Source organism: Micromys minutus (assembly GCF_963924665.1).
Source record: "Micromys minutus genome assembly, chromosome: 5".
NCBI lineage: Eukaryota > Metazoa > Chordata > Mammalia > Rodentia > Muridae > Micromys > Micromys minutus.
Genome location: NC_137974.1, coordinates 86,461,393 through 86,485,219, shown reverse-complemented (window position 1 = coordinate 86,485,219; position 23,827 = coordinate 86,461,393). Strand labels below are relative to the sequence as shown.

At 42.8% G+C, this 23,827-nt stretch overlaps 1 protein-coding gene across 1 annotated transcript in view; it reads right to left on the bottom strand.

Moving 5' to 3' along the window:
- Positions 1 to 21,207, bottom strand: part of ODAD2 (outer dynein arm docking complex subunit 2) — a gene marked incomplete at both ends in the record, with an annotated part of 159,086 nt that extends 137,879 nt beyond the window's left edge. The window contains 9 exons of the mRNA XM_080917306.1: positions 1,543 to 1,690; positions 2,985 to 3,077; positions 4,861 to 5,048; positions 8,998 to 9,114; positions 13,884 to 14,020; positions 14,210 to 14,316; positions 15,151 to 15,337; positions 16,502 to 16,656; positions 20,984 to 21,207. Coding sequence (XP_080773432.1) covers positions 1,543 to 1,690; positions 2,985 to 3,077; positions 4,861 to 5,048; positions 8,998 to 9,114; positions 13,884 to 14,020; positions 14,210 to 14,316; positions 15,151 to 15,337; positions 16,502 to 16,656; positions 20,984 to 21,207 — 1,356 coding nt within the window. The remainder of the gene's footprint in view (positions 1 to 1,542; positions 1,691 to 2,984; positions 3,078 to 4,860; positions 5,049 to 8,997; positions 9,115 to 13,883; positions 14,021 to 14,209; positions 14,317 to 15,150; positions 15,338 to 16,501; positions 16,657 to 20,983) is intronic.
- Between the last annotated feature and the right edge of the window lie 2,620 nt (positions 21,208 to 23,827).

The following is a 23,827-nucleotide window of genomic DNA, read 5'->3' as shown; positions in this document are numbered from 1 at the left end:
TATTCCACTGAGGTCATCTCGACAGGCTGGTAGTTTTTACAGCTGAGTAGGATTACTTCCTGTTCTTTCTCCCTTGGCCTCCACCTTTTGAGAAAGGCTAACTCACTGAATCTAGAGCTCACTGATTGGTGAACAAGCTCCTGAGGTCAGCCTGCCTCTACCACTGCCTCATGGGACACATCTGAGTAACCTAGTCTAGCATTTTTCATAGGTTCTAGGGATCCAAACTCAGTCTTGCCTAACAAGCCCTTTACTGACTGGCACTCCAGCCAACCAGGACTTATTTTTGCAAGAACGAGTCACGTTAGCAGCAGAGACACATTGAGACACAAAAACACACACACAAAAAGCTAATCAGACTGTGGTTGCTACTGTTCTGACATGGACCTGCCCCAGGGCCTAGGAATGCCTGCCTTGCCTGACAGAGCATTGCACACTTGACTGCTAAATGAATTCCTTCTAACCAGTAACATCATCATTACAATTCACACCAAAGGAGACTGAGAACCAGAATCCCCAAAGGAGAATTAAAATACATTTCACAATGTCTTCACTCATTTTTCTGGAGATTTGAAATTCAGAAAAAAAAAAATTCTTTCTCTAATTCTGGCTGTGTTCAGCAAAGGAACAACCCTCAGAGGAGGGAGCTTATTTTTCTTGCAGTTTTCCTCGGCTGTTTCACACCTTCAAGACCATCCATTCAGGGGGCTTTGCCAGAGTCTCAAAAATCATGCACAAAAGCTGTTTTACATGCTGTCTTAAGGTGATGAAGCAATATCCTTTAAATAGCAACACCCTTGGCCAATCTGGCCAAAGATATGGAAAGGAAGAAAATATGAGGTAGTCAAAATATTTTGTCCCATTTTTTTCACCCATAGTTTTGGACTTTAGCTGTAAAAAAGGTTTTACCAGAGCAGCAAGGAATGTTAGTTTGGGCTGTGACAGACCATTTCCCTTGCCCCTTTCTTCATTCGAATATTTATATACCCCTCGTGGGCTTGTCATCCTGTAACATATTTTCACGTATGCCCTGACTAGAGAGAAATGTGGAAGTGAGCCATATCTTAAGCTCCTGCTATGTGAGATGCTGTGATACATATTTCAAATGAGGTTCTCGGTCTTGAAAAGTCCTGTGTGCGGTTCAGGTATTTCATCTGCTGCATTGCTTGTGTTGAGGCTCCAACTGCAATTCTTCAATAGCCACCGACCAGCCAGTGACCAGCCTAAGAGCAGCTCTGTGTTCTTCCTACCACACTAAATCAACATCATGAAACACAGATGACATCATTGCTTGATGTGGACCACAGTGACTCTTATCCCCTCAATCCTATCACACACACACACACACACACACACACACACACACACAGGAGAGAGAACGGGTACTGGTCGAGTCATGCTTCACGAGGTCTAAGCTTGACTGCTCAGAATAATAAGGCCTTCTCCTGTGTATGTGCAAATGGCAGCTATAGTGCAGGCCGCTCTCACTTCAGAGGTGTGTCATGTGTTTGGAAAAGAATTTCCTGAAGGTTTTCTTCTCACCTTTAGATATTTCACCAGCTTCTGGATCTGCCAGTATTCTGAAGGGAGGTCTGCATTGGCCTCCTGGCGGTGGTCCGGAGGCTCCTCATCCTCTTCGCTCTCTGAGGAGCTCTCGCTGGCAGTCTCCTCAGCCTTCTCACCGCCCTTGCTGAGAACACAACACAAAGGCCTGGTGTTAGCTACCGAGTGAGCAGGGCTTTAACGATAATACAGCAGCCCACACTCCAGTGGCAGGTGACATCAATGTGTTGTGAGCCTCAGAAGACAAACGAGGTTTCTACACACCTGCTAAAAGACAACATCAACACATAGTATTCATCACACACACACACACACACACACACACACACACACGCATGCACGCACACACGAATGCACACAGTCATGCGTGCACACAGTCATACACAAACCTACCTGGAGCAAAGGTAATGCAGAGCTCTAGAAAAAGAGGCATCCAGAAAGACTACAGACAAATCAAAATGCTTAAGTAATCCACAGAAATGTAGAAAAGGGGAGAAAATGGTAGAGATAAAGACCAAACACTGTTCAAAAGGTCACTTAAGTTCTAAGTCTCCTGGAGAACACAGGAATGGTTGGCTGGAGCTAGAGATGGATGTGACTCTGAGGGGACACGAGGGAACCCACGTGTGGGGAAGGTCTGTGTTCTGATTGCTCATTATGGCTCGGGGTCATTTTACTCCAGCACGCACGGGTAGATGTCGCACTCACTGAAGCGTGGCCATGTCCTGGTGCTGTGACTGTGCAGTTTTGTTACTGAAGGAAGCTGGGCTGAGGACACTGGGATCACTGCCTTCGCAGCTTCCTATGAGTGTGTCATTATTTCAAAATAAAGAAGCCTCAGAACTTCTCAAACACATTACTAAAACGTAAAGCCAACATTAACGCCGTCGGGGTCTTAAGGGCTGTGTTTTAGACTGAGTGTGTGTATGTTTCTGTGAGCACCTCTCCCCTTCCTTCTATCACAGCTAGGAAACCCTCCAATGCTAACGGCCAACCCTCTGCATTATTTTGTTGTTGTTGTTGAACTGAAAAGCATACCCAATGCTCATAGCTGGCCTGGTGCAAATTTTTTTAAATTGGGAATTGCACATGTCTCTGTAGAATGGGAGGCGTCATCTATAAACAAAGAGACACTGACACGTTACTGCTTTGTTAGGGCAGGAGAGCTGAGATGAACTGGGAGAGTACACTGCACTGGGCTCTCCACTCTCTGCCTTAGGTGTATTCCTTTCCTTAGTACGCAGCAAGCCCCGCCTCTGATCCCCACAACTGCACTAGAAGTGCGTCTTGGAATATACTCAAAGCGGTCCGTTACTGGCCTCACTAGTAACCCCCAGTATGTTAAGTACCCTGGGTCCCTGACATGGTATTAAAAAGGCCTCTAAGCAGCCTGTGATCGGTCCTTCCGTGTGGAAACTTACCGAAGTACCTGTGCACGGCTCGAGGAAACAGACGATGACTTTTCCAATTTCCCTTGTTTGTCCTCTTGGCTGTCCTTTGCAGAGCTTTTGTGGCTAAATGAATGAGTAAGAACTGAGCTTTAGTGTGTTGTGCTGGCGAGTCATGACCTATGGCCCATAACTGACTATTTCTTCTTTGTTAGTTAAATAACTTGGGCTTTCTGTTAGAATAATGGAAACATGACTAATTTACCTTAGGAGCCTCTGTCAACCCCTGGATTTGAATAGCAATGACACACACACATGCACATTGTATGTGCATGTGCATTTGTGAGTGTGTGCGCACATGTGTGCATGCACATGTGTGTGTTTGAGCGCATCTACATATACATCCATATTCCATATGTGTAGGTGTGTGCACGTGCATTTGGAGGCCAGAAGACAAGGACTGTCAGCTTTTATTTGAAACAGGGTCTCTCGCTGGCCTGGAATCCAACAAGTAGACTAAGCTGGCTGGCCAGCAAATTCCAGGGACCCACCCGTCTGCATTTCCCCAGCAGTGGAGTGACAAGCACTCACCGCTACACCTACTCTGCTTTGTTTTGGCTTTTGAGGTGTGTGGATTAAAGACGGGATTTCCATGTTTACAAGGCACACTATTGGTTGAGCCATCTTCTCAGCCTCTGAGTAGCAATAATACTTAATCTTTACTTACTGTATTTCTTTCTTTATTGGATAGTTCATATATTTACATTTCAAATGGTATCCCCTTTCCTGGTTCCCACCCCTACCCTTCTCCCTCTGCTTCTATGAGGATGCTTCCCCTCCCACCCACCCACCCCCACCTCAACACCCGGGCGTTCCCTTACACCAGCCTTCACAGGACCAAGGGCTTCTTCTATTGATGACAGACAATGCCATCCTCTGCTACGTATGCAGCTGGAGCCATGGTCCCCCTCCCACGTGTGTGCTCTTACTAGATTTCTTGCGTTTAGTATTTCCACTGGATGATTTTATTTCAAATAGACACGAACTAAAGTCATCAGAGAGGAAAGAACTTGTCTCCATAAAATAAGAAATTGAGAAAATGTCTCCATGAGATTGGGCTGTAGAAAGGCAAGCCTGTAGGGCGTTTTTAAATTAGTGATTGATGGGCGTTTTTAAATTAGTGATTGATGAGGGAGGATGCAGGTGAGAGTGGAGCCACCCCTGGGCTGGTGGTCGTGGGTTCCATAAGAAAGCAGGCTGAGCAAGCCATGGGGAGCAAGCCAGTGAGCAGCACCCTTCCATGGCTTCTGCATTGGCTCCTGCCTCCAAGGTCCTGCCTATATGAGTTCCTGCATTCGCTGTTTTTGACAGTGAACCGTTATCTGGAAGTGTGGTTGAATTAAGCCCTTTCCATCCCGGGTTTCCTTTAGTTATGGTGTTTCATCACAGAAATAGCGATCTGAACCAAGACAGTATCCCAGTGTCCACTTTACACAGACCTGTTAACACGGTTGAGACTCCATCCTTCTTATATTAAATTCTGCTTACACTATTGCTACCAGTTTTCCTGATGAACCCCATGTCAATGTGATCTGACCTTTTCCCTTCCATTGCATGATAATATTCCATGTTATTTCTCAGTGGAGTTTAGCATCATTTTGCCTCATATCACTTGTTCTTACTTAACCTACTACACAAAAGTAACCAATGTTTTACTCCCATCACAGTGGTCCAAGCACAAACGCTCTTGCCACTGTGATTTTCCATTTGGGATATGTGAAGAAGGAAAAGGGTATAATGTGAAAGACAGGAAAATATACACCGTATTTTCTAACATGACATACAATTCCAGGAAAGACTAGGTAAATATTAAAGATGCATCAGAAAATCCATGTAAACAACTACTTACTCTTTGTAATCAACAGTTGTTCTCCAGTTTAAGCTTGGCTCCAATCTCTTGGTCATATGACTTTTCCCAAAATTAAATTTTTCAGTTTTACTCTTCTCTGAGCCAGCGACAGATGTGTGCCCATCTTCTGTTTTGGGTTTCTCATAACTCTGATTATTCTTCTGTTGCTCTTCAATAAATCTAATCTCCTTTATTCAAAAATAAAATAAGAGTAAAGGTTACAGTGACATCAGCTCTGAGGTACTTAGTGCCATCTGAAGCTAAGGATTGGATAAAGCCAGCTGACTCTCAAAGGCATCTACCTGCTGTGTCTTCACAACTCAATTTGAATCAGGACAAATTCAAGACCTTACTTAGGAGTCTAGCAGAGAGAGAGCGGTGTAATGTTTCTGAACTCAGCTCTATGGCAGCATGCATAGACCTACATACAACTCATTACCTTTGGAAACAAAAAAATTTAAAGCTCCATCCCTGTATTGACCGGGATACATCACACAAAAACTAAACCAGAAATAGCAGACGGATCCTGGGTCTGTAGAGAGTGGTTAAGACTGTGTCTTAGATGCCTTTTGTTGATAAATGGAATTGAATTGACAACCCAGACATAAACTCACACACCTATGGACAGACACCTGCTTTTCCATAAAAAAAGCCAGAAATACGTATTGGAAACAAACAGACCATCTTCAACAGATGGTGCAGGTCAAACCGATGGCTGCAGATAGAAGAATGCAAATAGATGAGCTTTTATCAACCTGCAGAAAACTCAACTCCAAATAGATCAAAGGCCTCAACATGAAACCAAGTACACCAAAGCTGACAGAAGAGAAAGTGAGGAACAGCTCCGAGCTCATCGGCTCAGGACAAGACTTTCTGACAGAACACCATTAGCACAGGCACTAAGATGGATAATAAATGGGACCTCATGAAACTGAAAAGATTCGGTGAGAAAAGGGACACCATCATTCGGAAAAAGCTGTCTACAAGATAGGAAACTTTTCTTTTTCACCAACCTCACATCTGATAGACAGCTAATATCCAAAGTATATAAGGAATTTAAAAAGCTAAATATCAAGAAAATAAACCAATTTATAAAATAGAGTTCAGATCTAACCAGAAAATACTAAAAAATAAGAAACTCAAATGGCTGAGAAGCTCTTAAAGAAATGTTCAACATCCTTAGCCACCAGATGAATGCAAATCAACAACTGCTTTAAGATTTCATCTTACAGCCATCAGGAAAACTAAGATCAATAAGACAACTGACAGCTTATGCTTGTGAGGTGTTGAGTAAGGCAAACACCTATCTGTCATGGACAGGGCTACAAACTGTGGAAATCGAGGTGGCAGTTCTTCAGCACCATGAGAATCAGTCTACCTAAGATCCAGCTATCCCAGTCTGGAGCACACACACAAAGGACTCTTTCTTCATCCGACCACAGAGACGCTTGTTCAACCAATATTTATGCTGTCCTATCCACAACAGCCAGGTATTGGAAACAACATAGACTCCCCTGTTTTGACAAATGGATGGAGAAAGCGTAGTGCATTTTCACAATGGAGTAGTACTCAGCTCTTTAAGAAAAACGATGTGGACTTTTCAAGAAAATGGATAGAACTATTAGAAGTCATCCTGCGTGAGGTAATCTGGGCCCAGAATGATAAACATGGTTTTATTCATTTATATCTGGATATTAGTTATAAAATAAATGATAACAAGCTACAATTCATACACCCAGAGAGGTTAGGAATCAAGGAAGGGATTAGGTGGGACGTATGGATCTCCCTGGGAGTGGGGATGGAATAGATTTAATGGGGGGAAGGGAGAAACAAGAACAGGAGGATCCGATAGGAAGGCCAGGGGGGATGAGAGTAAGGGAAAGAATGAAGGGTGAGAGCTAGAACTAAAGGTATTTGTAGGCTGTAATGAAACCCTAGGGCAATGGAAACTCCCTATAGTACATGAAGACGATCCTAATAAAGCCTGCAAATAATGAAGGAGATGGAATGCCAACTGCCCATCTCTTGCTACCAAACAAAACTTGTAGTACCAGCACCGGGGCTCATCTATTCAGTAGTTGGTCAAGAATCCCATGCAAGTCCTCAAACAACCAAGGCTGCTGCCAAGACAATAGGTTTCTCCCCATAAAGGGAGAGAAAGTCCTCATTGCTGAGGACCATAACTTCACAGCTCATTGAACACAAAGAGATTGAGCTACACAGATCCTCCACCCCCATGTTGGAGTGTCTTTGGCACCGAAAGGTACTCTGTATGCTACCTAAAGAGTAACCTCAACACCAACCAAACCAGAGAACCTTTGATCTGTCCTGCCTGCAAAATATGTGAGGGTAATGATGACACAAACCTAGTGAGAGTGACCAACTAGTAGCCAACTGATGTGCAATCTGACATCATTTTATGAGATGAAATGCAAACCTGTCACTGCTTGAATGACGAAGAACTAGATACTAAGTAGTCCAGAGACCTAGGGTAAAGCCCAGTACTACCACTACTAGCCTAAAAAAAAAAAGGTAATGATAAAACTACTCCTGATAATAGTCTGCACTCATAGATTGGTACCCGATTCTACCATCACCACAGAGCCTACCTCTTGCAACCGATGAGAACAAAATCCGAAACACACAGCCAGGCATCACAGAGAGAGAGGTGTTGGAGCACACAGCTCTAAATGAGATGTCTCTATCAACTCTCTTCCCTTTGAGATCAGAAAAGCCCGAGGCGGAAGAGCAGTCATGGTCTTTGGTTGTATTCTAAGCAGTGAGCCCTTCAGGCTCCAAAGGACAAGTCTGGGACTATGGAAAGTTAACATCAGTAGGCCACAAAATAAAACAAAATATGTAAATATGGGAGAAGGAACTTACTTTAGTGAAGGGTGATACAGAGGTGGGGAAAATAAAAGGCAGTGGGGAGAAAGAACATTAAATGCTCTACATACGTGTAGGAAATAGTCAAAGAACCCAGTTAATTAATTAAAGTGATTTCATGAGAAAGCTTACATTGTAATGATATGTACAATATCTGAAAGATGAAGGATTTCAGAATGCCAAGCAGGATGTGGTTGGGTGAGATAAACAAAAGACAGAGGCCGAGAGTAGCTCTCTAAGATTCCTTCAGACAACAAAACACACAAGTTGGGGAGGATAAGGGAAAATGGACGACTCCTTGTACATTACTGCTGGAATCGAAAATGCTACAGCTACTTTGTAAAAGTCTGGTGTCCCCTCCAAGAATGACATAGAATTACCAGGAAACCTCAAAGTCCACTTCCAGGTGGCCACCCAAACTAGTACAAACTCAAATAGATTCTTGTAGACTGGTGTTTGTGGGTTAAAAAAATAAAAAGGCCAACTTAATATATCCCATGATGTGTGTGAACTGTTGGTTTTAATTGTCAACTTGACACAATCTAAAGTCACCTGGGAAAGGAGTCCACATGAGAGATTGTCTAGATCGAGATGGTCAGTTGGCTTGTTTGTGGGAGATTATCTTGATTCCGTAAGTGGATGTGGGAAAACCTGCAGTGTGGGAGGCAACATTCCCTAAGCAGGAGATCCTGAACCGAGTGAGAGTGGAGAAAGCCGGATAAGCACCAAAGGCATGCCTGTATTTCCCCTCTCGGCTCTCGACTGTACACATGACTAGCTGTTTCAAATAGTGCTGTCTTCTCTGCAGGGATGGAATGTAACATGGAACTGTGAGCTCAAAGCTCTTTCTCCTCTAAGTTGCTTTCCTTGGGGATATCTCATCATAGCGATGAGAAATGAAACAAGAACAGTGTGTCAATAGAAGCCAATGAAGCCATGAAAAGAAATTAAATCTAAACATGATCGATAAACCTGAGACAACATGCTAAGTGGCAGAAGCCAAATAAACCCCACGATATGATTTCTCTCACAGAGGCACAGATATTAAGTGGATCTATGAGTCTAGTGATATGAAACATTTAGAACAGGTAGATTAATAGGACAGAAATATATTAGAGTTCATCAGAGCTCAGAGGTAGAAGAATGTGACCTGCTGCTTAGCAGGTGTATAGTTCGAGTCTACATTGAGCATAAGAAGGAAAGGCTACAGGAAGTTATAACCAAGCATCTTAAAAGATGGTCAGAACTCACCTGCTTAGACATATTCTCTGAAAACAGTGGAGATTTGTCCTTTAAACATGTCACAAGGTCCTTGTAAATTTCGCCTTTTCTCTCATAGTTAATCTCCCCCTCCTCTTCTGTTTTTCCCTTTGGGAAGAAAGGTTTGATGGTTTGATGAATGGAACAGTCAATAGAGGGCCCAGAACAGTATGTCACAGCCTGTGCACACATGTTGGTGGGTTTTTAATGAATTGTGTCAATGTTGTGTAATATAAATGTTCTAACCACTCATTTCCACCCTCCTCAGTGACGCCTACTTTCTACAGACTCTCAGTATGGCCGTCTCTGTGTATGACCTAATTTCATCATCTACCCATCACCCTCCCTGTGTGAGCACCTCTTCTGTGCATGTAGAGCCTTGCTCTCTAACCAGTGACGTCCTGGTTCCCCTCTAATATAAAAATACCAAATGACATCAAGAACCTTAATTGATGACATCACAAAAGGCCTGAGGCTTGGAATTTCATGGGAGACAAGCCTGTGTTGTGGTCACACTTGTGTCCTGCTTTTTGTGTAGCAGATTGCTGTGAGTTCATCTCCGAGAGCTATCATCTCTAGAGAATTGTCTGTCCCTTGTCCCCTCTCTTGTTCCTCCTGCCTCTGCCTTTAGTTCATTTCCTTTTCTTCTGCACTGCATCAGAAACACACAACTATACTGTCATTAATATTTGGAAATTAACAAGATTTTCAGATTCTCAGTTTTTGAGTCTGTTTTAAACCCAAGAGGAACATTTAATGTTTCACAATATAATCTTTGATACAAACAAAAACTGCTTGATCTTCTCTATAAGGTCAAAGAAATTATTCCTTTTATTATCTTATTCCAACTATGGAGTGACAATTTGGGGGTTTTGATTTTTTTAAAGACAAAAAAATATTATAAACTATTTTTGTTTTAATCCCAGGGGTGGAGATATGGGACTCCTTCAGACTGTATATGATTTGCCTTGTGCTCTAGCAGAAACAACTAGATAATTTCTTTATGTGACATTTGGAATTCTGGGACCTTTTCAGAGGGTATATACATGCTAGGGCCCTGAAAGGCATGGTGCATGGTTTCTGGTCATTTAGGGAGGTTGGTTGTAGTTTGTTCGTAGCTATGGTCAAGGAAGAAACAAAAGAAATCAGATGCAGTGTAGAGAGTCTAGCTTGTGCTTTGTATGGATATATCACCTGTCAATTACAAAAACCTACAGCCTTTAGGAAGGGTAGATTAGAAGGTGGGGCATCTGCTAAACAGAAGGATTCCGGGATAGTGCAAGCCACTGAAGATGTGCATGGGCGACTTGCCTGGGAAGATGTGATGCCAGAAACACGTGTTATCCGAGCACATGTAGGTGACAGGCAGGCGATCAAAATAAATGATATAATCAGAGAGACCCTAGTTATATGGCCTGGGTATTTGTGAATACATTTTGAGTCTGAGTCTTATTTCTAGGAGCACAGGCTAGGAGGAAGACCAGACCCAACTACGACATATGGTGCCCAAACCAACCAGAGATAACTTTTCGGATAGGGGCATTGGTTCTTCTTTAAACAACTTTAAAGCTCTGTCCTTTTAAGAAAACAGACAAAACAAACAAAAAAGGAACAAAAGATAGAAGCAACGCTTTACAACTTTTGTTTTTGTTTTTTGTTTGTTTTAGAGAAAGAAGTGTTTATTTTGGGTTTACGGGTTCAGAGGGATAAGTGTTCATCACCAAGCTGGGGAAATGTGGCAGCCAGCATCCAGGCATGGTGGCAGGAAATATTTCAAAAGAAGGATCCTGCTTATAGAGAGAACGGAGACCTGGCATACATGTCAGCCCGCTGTGGCCTCAATAGCACAATTCACATCCACACAACTCAAGACCTAAAGCTGCGAACAAGAAATGACCGGATCACAGAGGCACCGAGGACCCCTGCAAGAGAGGAGGGTTGGGTAGAGATTGAAAGCCTCCAGCCCCAACCTGCCACAGCCCCACTACCTTCATGGAGTGGACAGAGGCCAGAAGCTCTGGCCTATCCAAGCATGGTAAGAACACATGGTCTTGAAATTGTTGACTGGCAAAAGCCCTGGCTGTTCAGAGCCAGGACTGCAGATTCCAATGAAACAGTCAGGGTGAGACCCTCTGCTAATAAATAGAGCCAATGCCAACAATAAATGCAGCCAACAATACCAATCAGAATCTAAAGCTCAAAATTATTTTTTTTCTTAAAGGTACTATGTAGGTTTTTTGCTTAATAGTAAGTAGTGATGTTCCTAGTAATTAAAAATAAATAAATACGCATCAATCTTAAACTTATAGAAAGAGAAGGGGGAATGTATATTTATCCATATAAGGTATATTTATAATTTCAATTTGAAAGATAATAGTTTTTCTGTTGGCACGGAAGTGATTTGCCCTAAGAAAGATCTCTGTTACTCAATGTAAGGACCCAGCATTAGGACCGGGCAGGATTATTTGCTTTATCTTTCCAGAAGAAGAAAAGCATCCAGTTAGGGAATCCAGAGAACACTGGACAAGAGAATTAAAAAATAATACTGTTAATCTTTTTGGCTACTGGATGTTAATTAGCAGTTTAACAATATATAACACGAATTGCTTTTGTCAGAAAAGATAAGTAGTTTAAATTAAAGCACATGCCATAGAGACAAGATGATAGTGTTTTAAATGTATAAAGACGAGGGATTAATGTATCCATTAATATGCCATCATAGTCTCCAATTGGATACACTGACAGACAATGTCTAATGAAAATGGCGTGGACTGGGGACTTGAGGAAGGGTGTCAACGATACTCTGATTAGCTGATTAGTCTCCTTAGACATGAGGCTCCCACAGGAGAACTGAAAATGCCTCGGCCTAGCGCGATACATAACCCAGACTGGGAACTCTGAGCAAGTGCACTGTTGAGAATGAGCTCATGCACTAAATGGAAAGGAGTTTAATACAAGAAAGGATACTAAGAGAGAAGAAGGATAAATGCATTTGCATAGACAGTAATCTCCAAAGAGGAAGATAAAAAATCAATATAAATGTTTTTGCAAGGGCTGGAGAGATGGCTCAGTGGTTAAGAGCACTGACTGCTCTTCCAGAGGTCCTGAGTTCAATTCCCAGCAACCACATGGTGGCTCATGACCATATGTAACAGGATCTAATGCCCTCTTCTGGTGTGTCTGAAGATAGCAACAGTGTAATCATATAAATAAATCTTTTTTAAAAGGTTTTTAAGAGTACATAATACTAAATAAATAAATTCATGCCTTTGATCCCAATACTTGGGAGACAAAGACAGAGACAAGTTCCTTGTGAGTTCAGACCAGCCTTGATTTAAATAAAGCTATGATGTAGTCGGAGAAGAGCCTGGCTAGATGGTATAGGTATTTGTAAATATATTTTGAGTCTGAGTCTTATTTCTGGGAACATGGAGTTAGGAGGAAGAACCAGACCTAACTCCTACAATTCAAGGACTTTGTAATTCCTTTCTCTCTATTCTTGTTTCTCTCCTACCTAGTGTTGGAGGTGAAAACAGGGGGATGAAGGGTGAAAAGAAGAAGAACCCACAAAGTAGCAAAATCCGGAATCATAACTAGAAATTTTACTTTTCTAAAATGTCCAAAAAAAAAAAAAAAAAACAAACCCAATAACCAGGATTATAGTCTACTTTCTCTATGCAGAAATAAGCCTAAGTTTAAAAAAAAAAAAAAAAAAAAAAAGCAGCACTCAAAGGCCAGCAGACCCTAGAAGGCTATTTGTAAATGTGGTACCAGCGACTTCAGAAGGTCGTCCTAAATGTGGTACCACAGTCCTGAAACCAACACAGCAATGTGGAAGACCTTTTGAAGCCACCTCCTGTGACAGTGAAGTTCTCTATTGGGACCTGGATCCTCTTTGTGCGTCCCAAGTTCACACTGAAGCTTCCAAAGATGACATTGTCACTGAGAAGGCAGCTGAGATCCTCCTGGCTACTTCAATGACTCAAAGGGAGGGCACATTTACATGTGCTATCCTGAGGCTCTCCGAGGCTGTGCACTCTCAGTGGGCTACCCTTTGTTTCCTAGCTCAGAGGCACCCAATCTCAACCTCCTTTACGGTCCTTGGACTCTAAACTCAATTTCTGTTTGGGTAGATTGGCTTAGGTTCAGACAGAAAGAATCAAAGGAAAACTGTCCTTCCTCCTAATGGGCCCCCCGTCCCACTGGGTCTCATCAGTAATAGGTTTTCCCTCCCATGTTTCCCATGTGTATGTTTGGTTCCGATGTTCAGTTTTGCCTTCCCCACAGGCTTTCATAGGTCCAGGGCCCAGGTCTGCTACCTCCTGAGGTACCAACATAAACTGGGCAGTATACACTCCCCAAGCTGAGGCTTGCTTTAAGACTATTTGAGCTCTCCACAAGACTCAGAACAGCCTAGACGGGGCTTTATCCCATTCCAGCTTGCTGGGCTTCTTGCTCCTAATTTCCACATGGAAGAGCCTCCTCCACTCCCTTGCCCTTGAATTCTCGAGGTGGAAGCTCCAGTTCTTAACTTCCAAAATGGCCTTTTGTCTTTTGCTGCCTTCAAACTGTGTGTAGCCAACCTTGGAACTGATTCTTACAAAGGGATTTTAGTTTGGAGAAGTAAGAAGAGTTACTTGTAAACCTGTTTCTTCAAAAACTGGCTCGATGCTTTGCAGTGACGACCACCAAAGCTGATTAAGATGGTTTGGGGTTTTCCCAGGAGGTGAATAGAAAAGGATGGGGCTGCAAACTCAGAACAATGCTTCTTTTTCTACCATACTCAGGACACAACCCAGGATACAAGCCTCCCCTCATATACTTAGCGCAGAAGCCCAGACACCTGGGTTTTGTGATGTTCATTAAAGAGTACTTACACCGTTTAAAAACACCCCTTCTGTGCTGCAGGTAAGGCACAGAGTTTCCACATCGTGTGGCTTCACCAGCACATAGCACATTTCTCCTTGAATCTGTCTCCACGGTGGGGCACGGCACCCATTTGAAAATTCATAATCTGGAACCATAAATAGGAGCGGTTCAGCTTAGTGAGTTGAAAGTATATCAGCTTCAATAAAGCAGGAATTACGGGAACAAGAAGACACATTATCTTGGATAATCAGCTGGGATGCAGCTATGGGCACATGTTTTGAACAGTCACAAAGAGGACATACATGATGCCAGATGACCCGGAGGTGACACAAACCTGAAGTGTAATCGATTGACTCCAGCACCGTCTGTTCCCCTTTTCCCGAGAAACGTTTGAGCAATTCGATGTCTTTCTTAAAAGTCCCTGGATTCAAACTGATCTCTCTGGAACAGACATTGAAAGAATCAAGCTCTCTGAGACCGAATCTATGGAACATCCACCATATTTAATGCTGAAGTTCATCTATGTCCAGAGAGACAGAGGGGGGCCAGTGGGGTGGAGAGAGAGAAGGGTGTCTCAAAAATGGAGCTAAGAGAGTGACTGTCCTAAGTGTAAAAACGTGCATATTTGAAAGCTTGAAAAATAAAATTAAAACGTGGATGGAAAAAAACTCATATCTACTATAACATTAAATACTCATAACTGCTAACTTCTTTTTTAAATTACTTCTTTATTCAGTGTATCTGTGTGTGGGCACACATACGTGTCAGAGTTCACATAGTAAGGTCATTGGTCAATTTGTGTAAGTCAGTTCTCTCCCTCTACCATGGGATAGAACCTTTGTCATCAAGCTTGGCATTAGCCATCTTTCTCTCCCTGCTGAGCCATCCTGCCTGCCCTCGAGTGTTCTTTTCATGACAATAGTACCAGACAATAGAAAATACTAGAAACATGAGTACAACTTGTACTGCACCAACTCCACATTCTACTTGTGCTGTCACTGAGTGTGTATAGTGTGTAAAATCATCTAAAGAGTCTTGAGGAGAGCCACATGCTCAGCGCCTGCTGACCTGGAGAAAACCCCGCTAGACTGCCCTAGCAAGAATAACAAAAACTGTTGTTAGAACTTGTGTAAATAAACCCAGTAGAACAGACGTTCTGTTCCTGGAAAACTGAGTCGTCGACTCAGTAACAGCGACTATTACACTTTTCCTCGTATTTCTCTGTGAGATGCTGAGAGCACCTTCATGGCTCTGAGACACGTCACTGGCACTCACAGGGAAATGTGCTTTAGGGAATGGTTGAGCAGGTGCAGGTCCAGCTGCTTCAGCAGGATGGCGACTTTCCTTTTAATATACATCTCTTTATCTTTGATGATCGTGTTAAGAAGAGTCAAGCTACTGGCGTCTTCTTTTATCTCATCATAATTGGGACCCAAGATTTTCACTACGGGGTCTCTGTTTGCTGACAAAACATGAACATAAGTTATAGAGGTTACCCAGTGCCGCAAAGACAAAAATGACCACGCCCACCAATTCTCCTTAACTCCTTCCTCTCACTCAGCTTCCCCTGGACAAGCCCCTTTGAATTCCTCTCTCCTTCTGAGAGTCCTTTGTACAAGAGCTGCCTTATACTTCCTCGTGTGTTCTTCTTGTATCACGCCAGCTGTGTACATCACGTGTATGTTTAATGTAGTGAAGTACATATACACACATGTAGGGGTTGCACACACGTGTGCAGAGGTCAGAGAAGGATACCAGTACCCCGTCTTTTTATTCTCCTTGTTAATGTGGGTCTGCACTAGACCTAGGCTAGCAGCCAATAAGCTCGAGACCCTCTGTCTGACCTGACACCCACAGTGCTTGGCTTACACGCACACAACTATGTCCAACATTTTATGTCAGTTTTGGGATTTGACCTCAAGTCCTAATGCTCACACATGCACTCTAACTCATAGAGCCATCTGTCCAGCCCTAACATGTTTAACATTTTAAGGCATACCCCCTAACCTCACATAAAAGTAGACAGAACTCAGTTACCTTATACTGAATACTGGTCACCTATCCTAAGCCCACAAGACATAGGATCCACTGTTATCCATAAGTGGGCTTTTCTCCTCATGGTAAATGTGCATAACACAAGTGTAAGAGACCAGTTTCAGTGTTTTCCCTATCGACAGTTTTGAATGGGTAATAATGAGGTCAGTGTCTCCTCAGTATAAGGGAAACTTTCCCATGGAGCTGAATGTACATCACTGTTCACGGAAGACAATGGCGTCACAAACATCAAATGAGAAAGGAAAACAAAAAGGGCTAAGGTGAAGTAGCCTCAGATGCTCTCCCTGAACCCTGTCTTCAAGCATGAGCTTACAGATTGCAGGGCACTCCCAGAAGCCACGCGCTTAAATGAGAAACCTAGAAAGCCGACCGCTGACACGTCAGCCTTTCCATTTGAAACAAACTGGATACCAACAGTCCAGCCAGACACATGAGCAACTCATGAAGTAGCACATACGATGTTTAATCTTTTACATGGTAGATTTTTTTTTCAAGCGAATATACTTAAAGCACCCCCTTCCCCCGAGATGGTGTGTCTGAAAGTTCCCTTCACAAGTGGAGCGTGTATCACCTTCAATACAGGCCTGTGCTTCCTGCTTGCTGTCCGTGACCATGGACAACAACTGTGACAGCTGCCCAAAACTCCTGACCTTAATGTGAGGCACAGAGAGAAGCAGCAGGGGCTGCCCATCTTTATCAACTTCTTCTGACTCAACTGTTGTCCCCCTACAGAAATGGAGAAGTGAAAGCTGAAGTTATCTTCACGTCAGAAGATGTTATCAAGAAGCTATCTAGAAAGACCGCCTATCCTGGAGTCCCCAGGAACTAGAAATGGCTCTGACTGAAAGCTCACCCTTCCCCCTCCTCACTCCCACCCTGTGACTCAACTCCCAAGCTCCCAGCAGCCAGAGCAGCAGGCATCCCAGGACAGGAACCCCACAATTTCTAGAATTCACTCTGAACTCACAGTGTTCAGGTTTGTTTCTCTAAGGGTCTGTTTGTTTCTGGTGTCTTTTGAGAAGCTCAATAAAAGTTCCGCCAGGGCAGCCACGCCTGGTCTCCAATGTTAGTTCCTTTATCTTACCCCATGTACTTAGTGGTTAGTAATTAGTGGTTTTTTCATGGACTTTGTGTTTATGAACAGAAAGGCAAACTGGAACCTTTTGTGGATTATCTCCACACTCTAAACATCGTAAGTCAGTTTCTTTTGCTCTTAACATTGTAACCAAATGGCCTTTCCTTGATCAGAAATTAGGGGATCTCCCAGGGTTTTTTGATTTTAGTGTTCTTACCTATTTTTAGTGTTTGATTTTTGTCTTTATTTTTTTTGAAATTTAAGTATTTTAAGAGTTTAATGAGCGTGGCATTGATATGAATGTCTATCACTTACAATAATAATGAACTATGTAGTCTTTAAATTGGCTAAAGCTTATATAATTTTATTATGCGATGATATCCCTGGGAGAGCTGCTTGCGTGTGAGGAATAGAGTCTTTGAAGCTGCAGTGTAAGGAAACAGGTATGAGGCTCTCCTGATTAGCAGCCATGTAGAGCAAACCTGACAGATCCAGACTTTTGCTCCTGGCACTGTGTGAGTTTTGGGTGCTGTAACAAAATACCTGAGATTATCTGCACAAAACAGGAAAGGTTTGGGGTCTGAGTTCACAGTTGTTAAGGCTCTAGTCCACAAGAGTTTGACCCTGTTGCTTTGGAACTGTAAGCAGGAAGCCCATGAGGGTGGAAACGCACAGTGGCCCATGTACAGCCCAGGAAGGAGCGGGGAGGAAGAAAGAGGGCTGAGTCCTGATGTATTCAGACAGCACTACCAATGTCCTGACCTTTCTCAGTAGGCCCAGCTCTTAAAGATCCTTCCACCTGCCAACTGCACCACCCTCATGACCAAAGGCTTTATCCCAGGAGCCTTTGGGAGCAGTTTATCCAAACTACAGTACTATGTCATTAAAATTAAAACAGGCAGAGTGAGGAGACTCCAGAAAACAGAATGACAGCCTTCCAAAGTTCTCTCCTCCAGATAAAGGGAGATCAAACTGATGGTTAGGCAGATGGACTAACAAGGATTCTGACCAGGGAGAAAACTCTGCCTCTCCATTCTCTGAGATAAACAAATCACAAGAGTCCTCACAGGGATGTGGGGGGTGGGGAGGTAAAGACAGCTGGCTTGACAGCTCTGTGTGGCCACAAGCCAAAAAGGAAGCTTGCAGGAGTTGGGAAGGAACAAATTCTCAAAGGCTCTTAGGTGGATGAGCCCTTACCATACTCAGGCTTTATTTTCCCCTGCAGAGTAATTTTAGACTCTGCCTTCCAGAACGATACTAAACTTTGTGTTTTATTAAGTTATTGGTCTTCTGGTCATTTGTGGCAGTAACTACTAGCACAGAATCTCTGTCAGTGCCAGTGCGGTTACCGCCTGGTACCCATGGAGACAGACTCCGTCCCTAGTGTCTCCAACTACAAGAAGACGATGGATAACTAACTACCTGAAATGCTTGCCGAGTTGGCCATGGCATCTGTATAGAAACAGTGTTTTCTACACAACAAGCTCCTGAAACAGTTTTTAGGAGGAAGGACATTTCTAAGAAGTACTCAGGTAAAGGGACGGTCCCTCAACTTTAAGCAAAAGTGCATAAGGCTGAGCTCCGTTCTGGCTGAAAGCCAAAGCCATAAAGCCAGTTAATGTGACACTGTTACTGATTCGGCTCTCCTGGAGTTATCAGATACCCTTCTTGTTCAGCCCAAACCCACTTACCCAGAGATGGCTATGTGTGTTGGGCCCTACTATATCAACTGCAATTAGGAAAATCCCCCTACAGATATGCCCACAAGTATATCCTGTGGAGGCAGTTTCCCCTCTTGAGATTCTCTCTTACACATTGACTAGGTTTGTGTGGAACTGACAGAAATTGCCTAAGGCAGAGGCCGAGCAAACATAGGGGTGTATTTACCTCTCTCTGCTTCCTGGATGTGGGAGCCCTGTGAATAGCTCCCTCTTGCCAGTCTAACTACCTGCTGCAATGGACTATATCCTGCAAATGTGAGTCAGACACACCCCCTTTTCCTCAATGTCAAGGCATTTTTATCACAACTATGAGAAGGAAGAGGAAGATGCCAGAGAGTAAGCCCTGGAAGGGAGCACTGGCACTTTGCATCCTAAGACTCTTTCTTTGTTTTACAGATACCATTAGGTAAGTTAAGTTTCTTCTACCAGATGCTCCCGTTACCTGACCACAGTTCCAAAACAACGGGAACATTCCTTAACTTGGCATGTAAATCAAGATATAGTACCTAGACACACGAAGTGTCTAGTAGTTTATGTTGTTCACAGAATCATATCTGTGAATTTTGTCTCTTCTAGGGCGGTCAGTACCCATGTGGCTTCATCAGAGACACACAAGCAGGGCTTAGTTCTCAGTAAGTGATGTCACTGGACCTGTCTCATCCCTTCCCACATCAAAGGCATCTTTAGTAAAGGTCGCAGACAAAAGGGAAAAGTTTCATAATAAATTTGACAGAAGTAATGTAGTCAAGGGACGGCTGTTTCAGGACACACCTGACATCAAAATGTCCACAGAGCTCCCTCAGGACAGCACGCAGAAAGACCGCAGGCAGAGGCTACATATGGAAATCAAGTCAAGAGAACTTGTTCAAAATAAAAACAGTGACCTATTAAAGAGTGTGTGGTACCTCCACCGGCTAAGGTTGTGTTGGGACTTGGCACATGGAAGGAATGCTGAAGCCAGATATGATGACTTTTTTTTCTGTTATTTGCTGTAAAACCATCTTTTAACAAAGTAGTGAATGTGTTTCTAATTGGTTTTACAGCTGAGATCATCTTTCGAAAGTTTAGAGAAAAACAAACGTTGAACTGGGGTAGAAGCAATCGAAGATCGGGCGGTCATCTAGTGACCGGCGTGGAGGGTCGTGAGTGACACTTGGCAGATATTAAAGATTAAACGTTCAGAAAAGGGAGGCTTGGAATTAAAGAGCTCTTCAGTGCGGTTCAGTAGTAGGTTTGCAATCGTTAAAATGAAATCTTGACTTTATTGTCCAAACAGTTCCAAATGGAAAGGGGAAAGCTGTCTGTAGAGAGTGTCGGTGAGCTAGGACCCTGCTTTGCATGAGACCAGGCTTTAAGAGGGAACAAGCAACACCAAAAGGGGCAGGTACAACAGAGGGAATGACCACGCTTGCTTACACTGAAATACAGCATACAACAATACATATATGTATGTCTAATCGTGGATAGTATATATCCATATGTGCACTTGTGTGTGCACAGACACACATATGTTCATATATTTAAAGAGATGAACTGAATACCTTACTCTTTGAACTACTGGTAGGATCTTTATAAATCTCATATCTGAAACTCTTTGCTAAAAAGTTTCTCCCCTAAAGACTTTGAGTGGAGACCGATTGTAGAACACATGTGTAACATGCCAAGCATCAGGTTTTATTCTCTTATATAGTGAGGAAAATTCCCCACCCTCCTCTTGTCAGGGTAGGGAATGAGATGGTTAAATTCTGTAAGGATTTGGTTATACCAGGCATCATGGCCAGTCGCTACTAACATCCAGAAGGCCATGGAGATGTGTGGGAAGGCAAACTGGAAAGGGAGAGCTGAGATCTGGGAAATGCATCCTCTATTGAAAAGGAACAACATGTAAATTAAAAATTGGTAAATGCCACATTTCCACCTGAAATATCCTTTTTAAAAATGTATTTATTTATTTATTATATATAAGTACACTGTAGCTGTCTTCAGACATGCCAGAAGAGCACATCAGATCCCATTACAGATGGTTGTGAGCCACCATGTGGTTGCCAGGATTTGAACTCAGGACCTCAGGAAGAGCAGTCAGTGCTCTTAACCTCTGAGCCACCTCTCCAGCCCCACCTAAAATATCCTTAAGTATCCTTGTATCTCCACTTTACAGCAAGTTTAGGAGATTATCAGCTAGCCTCAACCCCTCACCCAGTCAGTAAACATCTGAATAAAGTCATGTTGAATTCTGGAGGCCATTAATGTGGCTTACCTGACAACATATCCCGATTCAAATGCTGAAGGCTCCACATATGTTCTCCACTCAAGTGGTTCTACAAAAACAAATTTTGCCTCTTGGGGATATTTATAAGAAAAAGTCTCCACAAACTTAGTAATTTCATTCAATATTAACTCATTTAGAGGAGTGATTTCCAGAGTTCCAGTTTCGTACCCGGCAGCAGTCCACTGCGCGGACCTGGTCAGCGCCACACCCATGGGGCCGTTAATCCTCCGAGGCAAGATCAGAGCACACACTACAGCAAAACAGAAAGAGTTAGAGGCATCCACATTTCCACACGAACATTTCTCTCATTTCCAATATTTTTACACTAGTGTTTTGCACTACCTTCAGCATTTTTAACAATTCCTCAATGCAATAAAGCAGCTAAGCATCCCTACATAGAATGGAGTTGTATTGAAGGGATTTCCAGTATCAGCCGGACCTAAGATGAATAACGTCTTTCTAATTTCCAAGAGCCCAAGAAACAGAACAGCTGGACAGAATGCTCACAAAAGAGAAAATGCCGAGAATGGAAAAATGGAATCAGAAGGGGTTGGCGGTGAGTGCTGCTTCCCAGGTCTGACCGAGGCTGGCGTTTGAGTGAAAAAATGCACGTTCGATCTGAGCCACACAGTATTTAGAATTAGGCAATTAATGAAACCTGTTGTTCTAATTCTCTTGAGGTCATAATATCTGCCTGGGGGCGCTGAAGGCAGGCAAGCCCTCTCCCACGTCTCTGGAGTACCTCACATACATCTGAGGTTAATAAAAATAGGATCAGACTGTGGTTGTGAATTGTCATTTTAAGTCTTGATGAAAGTTAGTACAGTATATTGTGCTTTCTCGGGGCACAGGAGGGAGTCCTATATTCCCACTCAGAGACCATATGCAAAATAGAAATACTGTTCTCTCACGAGTAAGCGTGGCAGCTGTAGGAACAGGTTGGAGATTTCTAGTCTATTTATCTAAACTTATCAAAACAGCGTAGCAATAAAATGTAAAACAAATTCAATAAAATGTTTTTCACTTTGGCTAAACAGAAATGTGTCTGCACAAGGAGATCTTTAAAAGATGACTTTATCTGAAAAATTAAGTAAGAACAAATTAACAACTCACTAACAATAGTTGTATTGTTTAAAGATTGTCTATATTTTTGTAACGCCATTGGCCGGTAAAACCTTCCCTCCAGAATATTAGATGGTGATAAAATCAAATACAAAATAAACTGAGCTTTTCTTATCTGCCATTTTACCAAGGGCACTGAAATACAAAGTTTTCTGCAAAGAGTGGAGATTTTACTCTGTGCCACATTAAACTGTAAAATCCAGACACAGGACTTCAGCGGCTCTCTCTGGGGAGCCATGTCCTGCGAGGACACAGAAGAGCAACACTGTAGACATGTCTATTCATAGTGACCAAATGACAGGAAGGGACATTGCTGGCATCTAGTGGGAGTGCCAAGGACACACGGATAGCTCTTAGGCACAGGCGTGCCCAGCGGGAAGAACTGCCGAAATCTGCAGCATCTGGTCTTTGGAGAACTTTAGGTAATACCACAGCCTAAAATTTCCCCCCACCTTAGCACAGACACAAAGCAGTTCTAACATGCATTAGATATCTCAGGATTGTAACTGTCACACTAATGAAACCAATGTTTTCATATTTTGCTGTACGCTGAACTTTAATCAGGAGCTCAGCATCTTGTGGAATCACACTATCATTACAGTGCCAGTCACCAAATTTAAGACACATTCTGACACACAGGTGTCAGCCAGTATTTGGAAACAGAACACATCCAGATAATTCCATCTTAGGCTGAGAAACTCCCTAAGATATTCTAGTATAATGGTACCTAAACATTTCCAATTCTTTGTCTTCATAGAGGATTATTAGAATTAAAAATGTATTATCCATGTAAGATTGTTATCTGCACTCTTGGTTTCAAAATAATAAGCTGTCATTACAAGATATTTGCTACAAAGTCCAGGTGTTGTGAAAAACCACTTCCCTGTGTGTTTGTCTGCCTGCCTCTCTCTCTCTCCCTCTCCACACACACACACACACACACACACACACACACACACACACACACACACACAAAGGTATTAGGGAGACAAAACATGATATACAGATTTTTCTGTAATTTCTTTTTTCTATTTGGTGGAAGTGCTTTGATGGCAAATACAAAAGCATACATGGCAGACACTTCAGCGTTCTCGTGTTCAGAGAGCAACTAAACGATTGGAACGTGAACTGCTTCACTAATCCAGAAAAGCTTCAGTGGACCTTCTGCCCACATTTAACTGTGAGTAGACTGTGCCTCGGGGTGCGTGATGCAGAGTTCACGTCCTCAGTTTCTAAAGGAAACTGGGTTTTATGGATTACACAGCTCGGGGGTCGATAGGCACAGGGTGACGATCTCTTAGAAGACACCTCGAAGGGAACTAAGACACGCAGAAAATTCTTTTGTGAGAAATTTTCATGGAAATGTAAATGAAACTCACGTTTAAGACAATGTAAATTCCTTTTCTCAGTCAAAGCCGAGGAGCCCAGAAATGAACAGCCTCCTCTGAGCGTTAGCAGGAGTCCTGACAATGCCTCAGTTGCTGGGACAATCCTGAAAGCAGAAAGAACAACAAACACTCTTAAGTAGGAAAGTGGAAAGTCGGTGGTGTTCAAACAAGCAAACAAAAACTATGACATTGTATCAAGACAGGTTCTCCCTTCCCCAGTCACCACTCGGATAGTTCTTTGTCTTTAACAAACGTGGTTAGAGCAAATAATAAATTTTATGAATTAATGTCTTTAGATTAACTTTCCAAGGAAGGAAAGTTC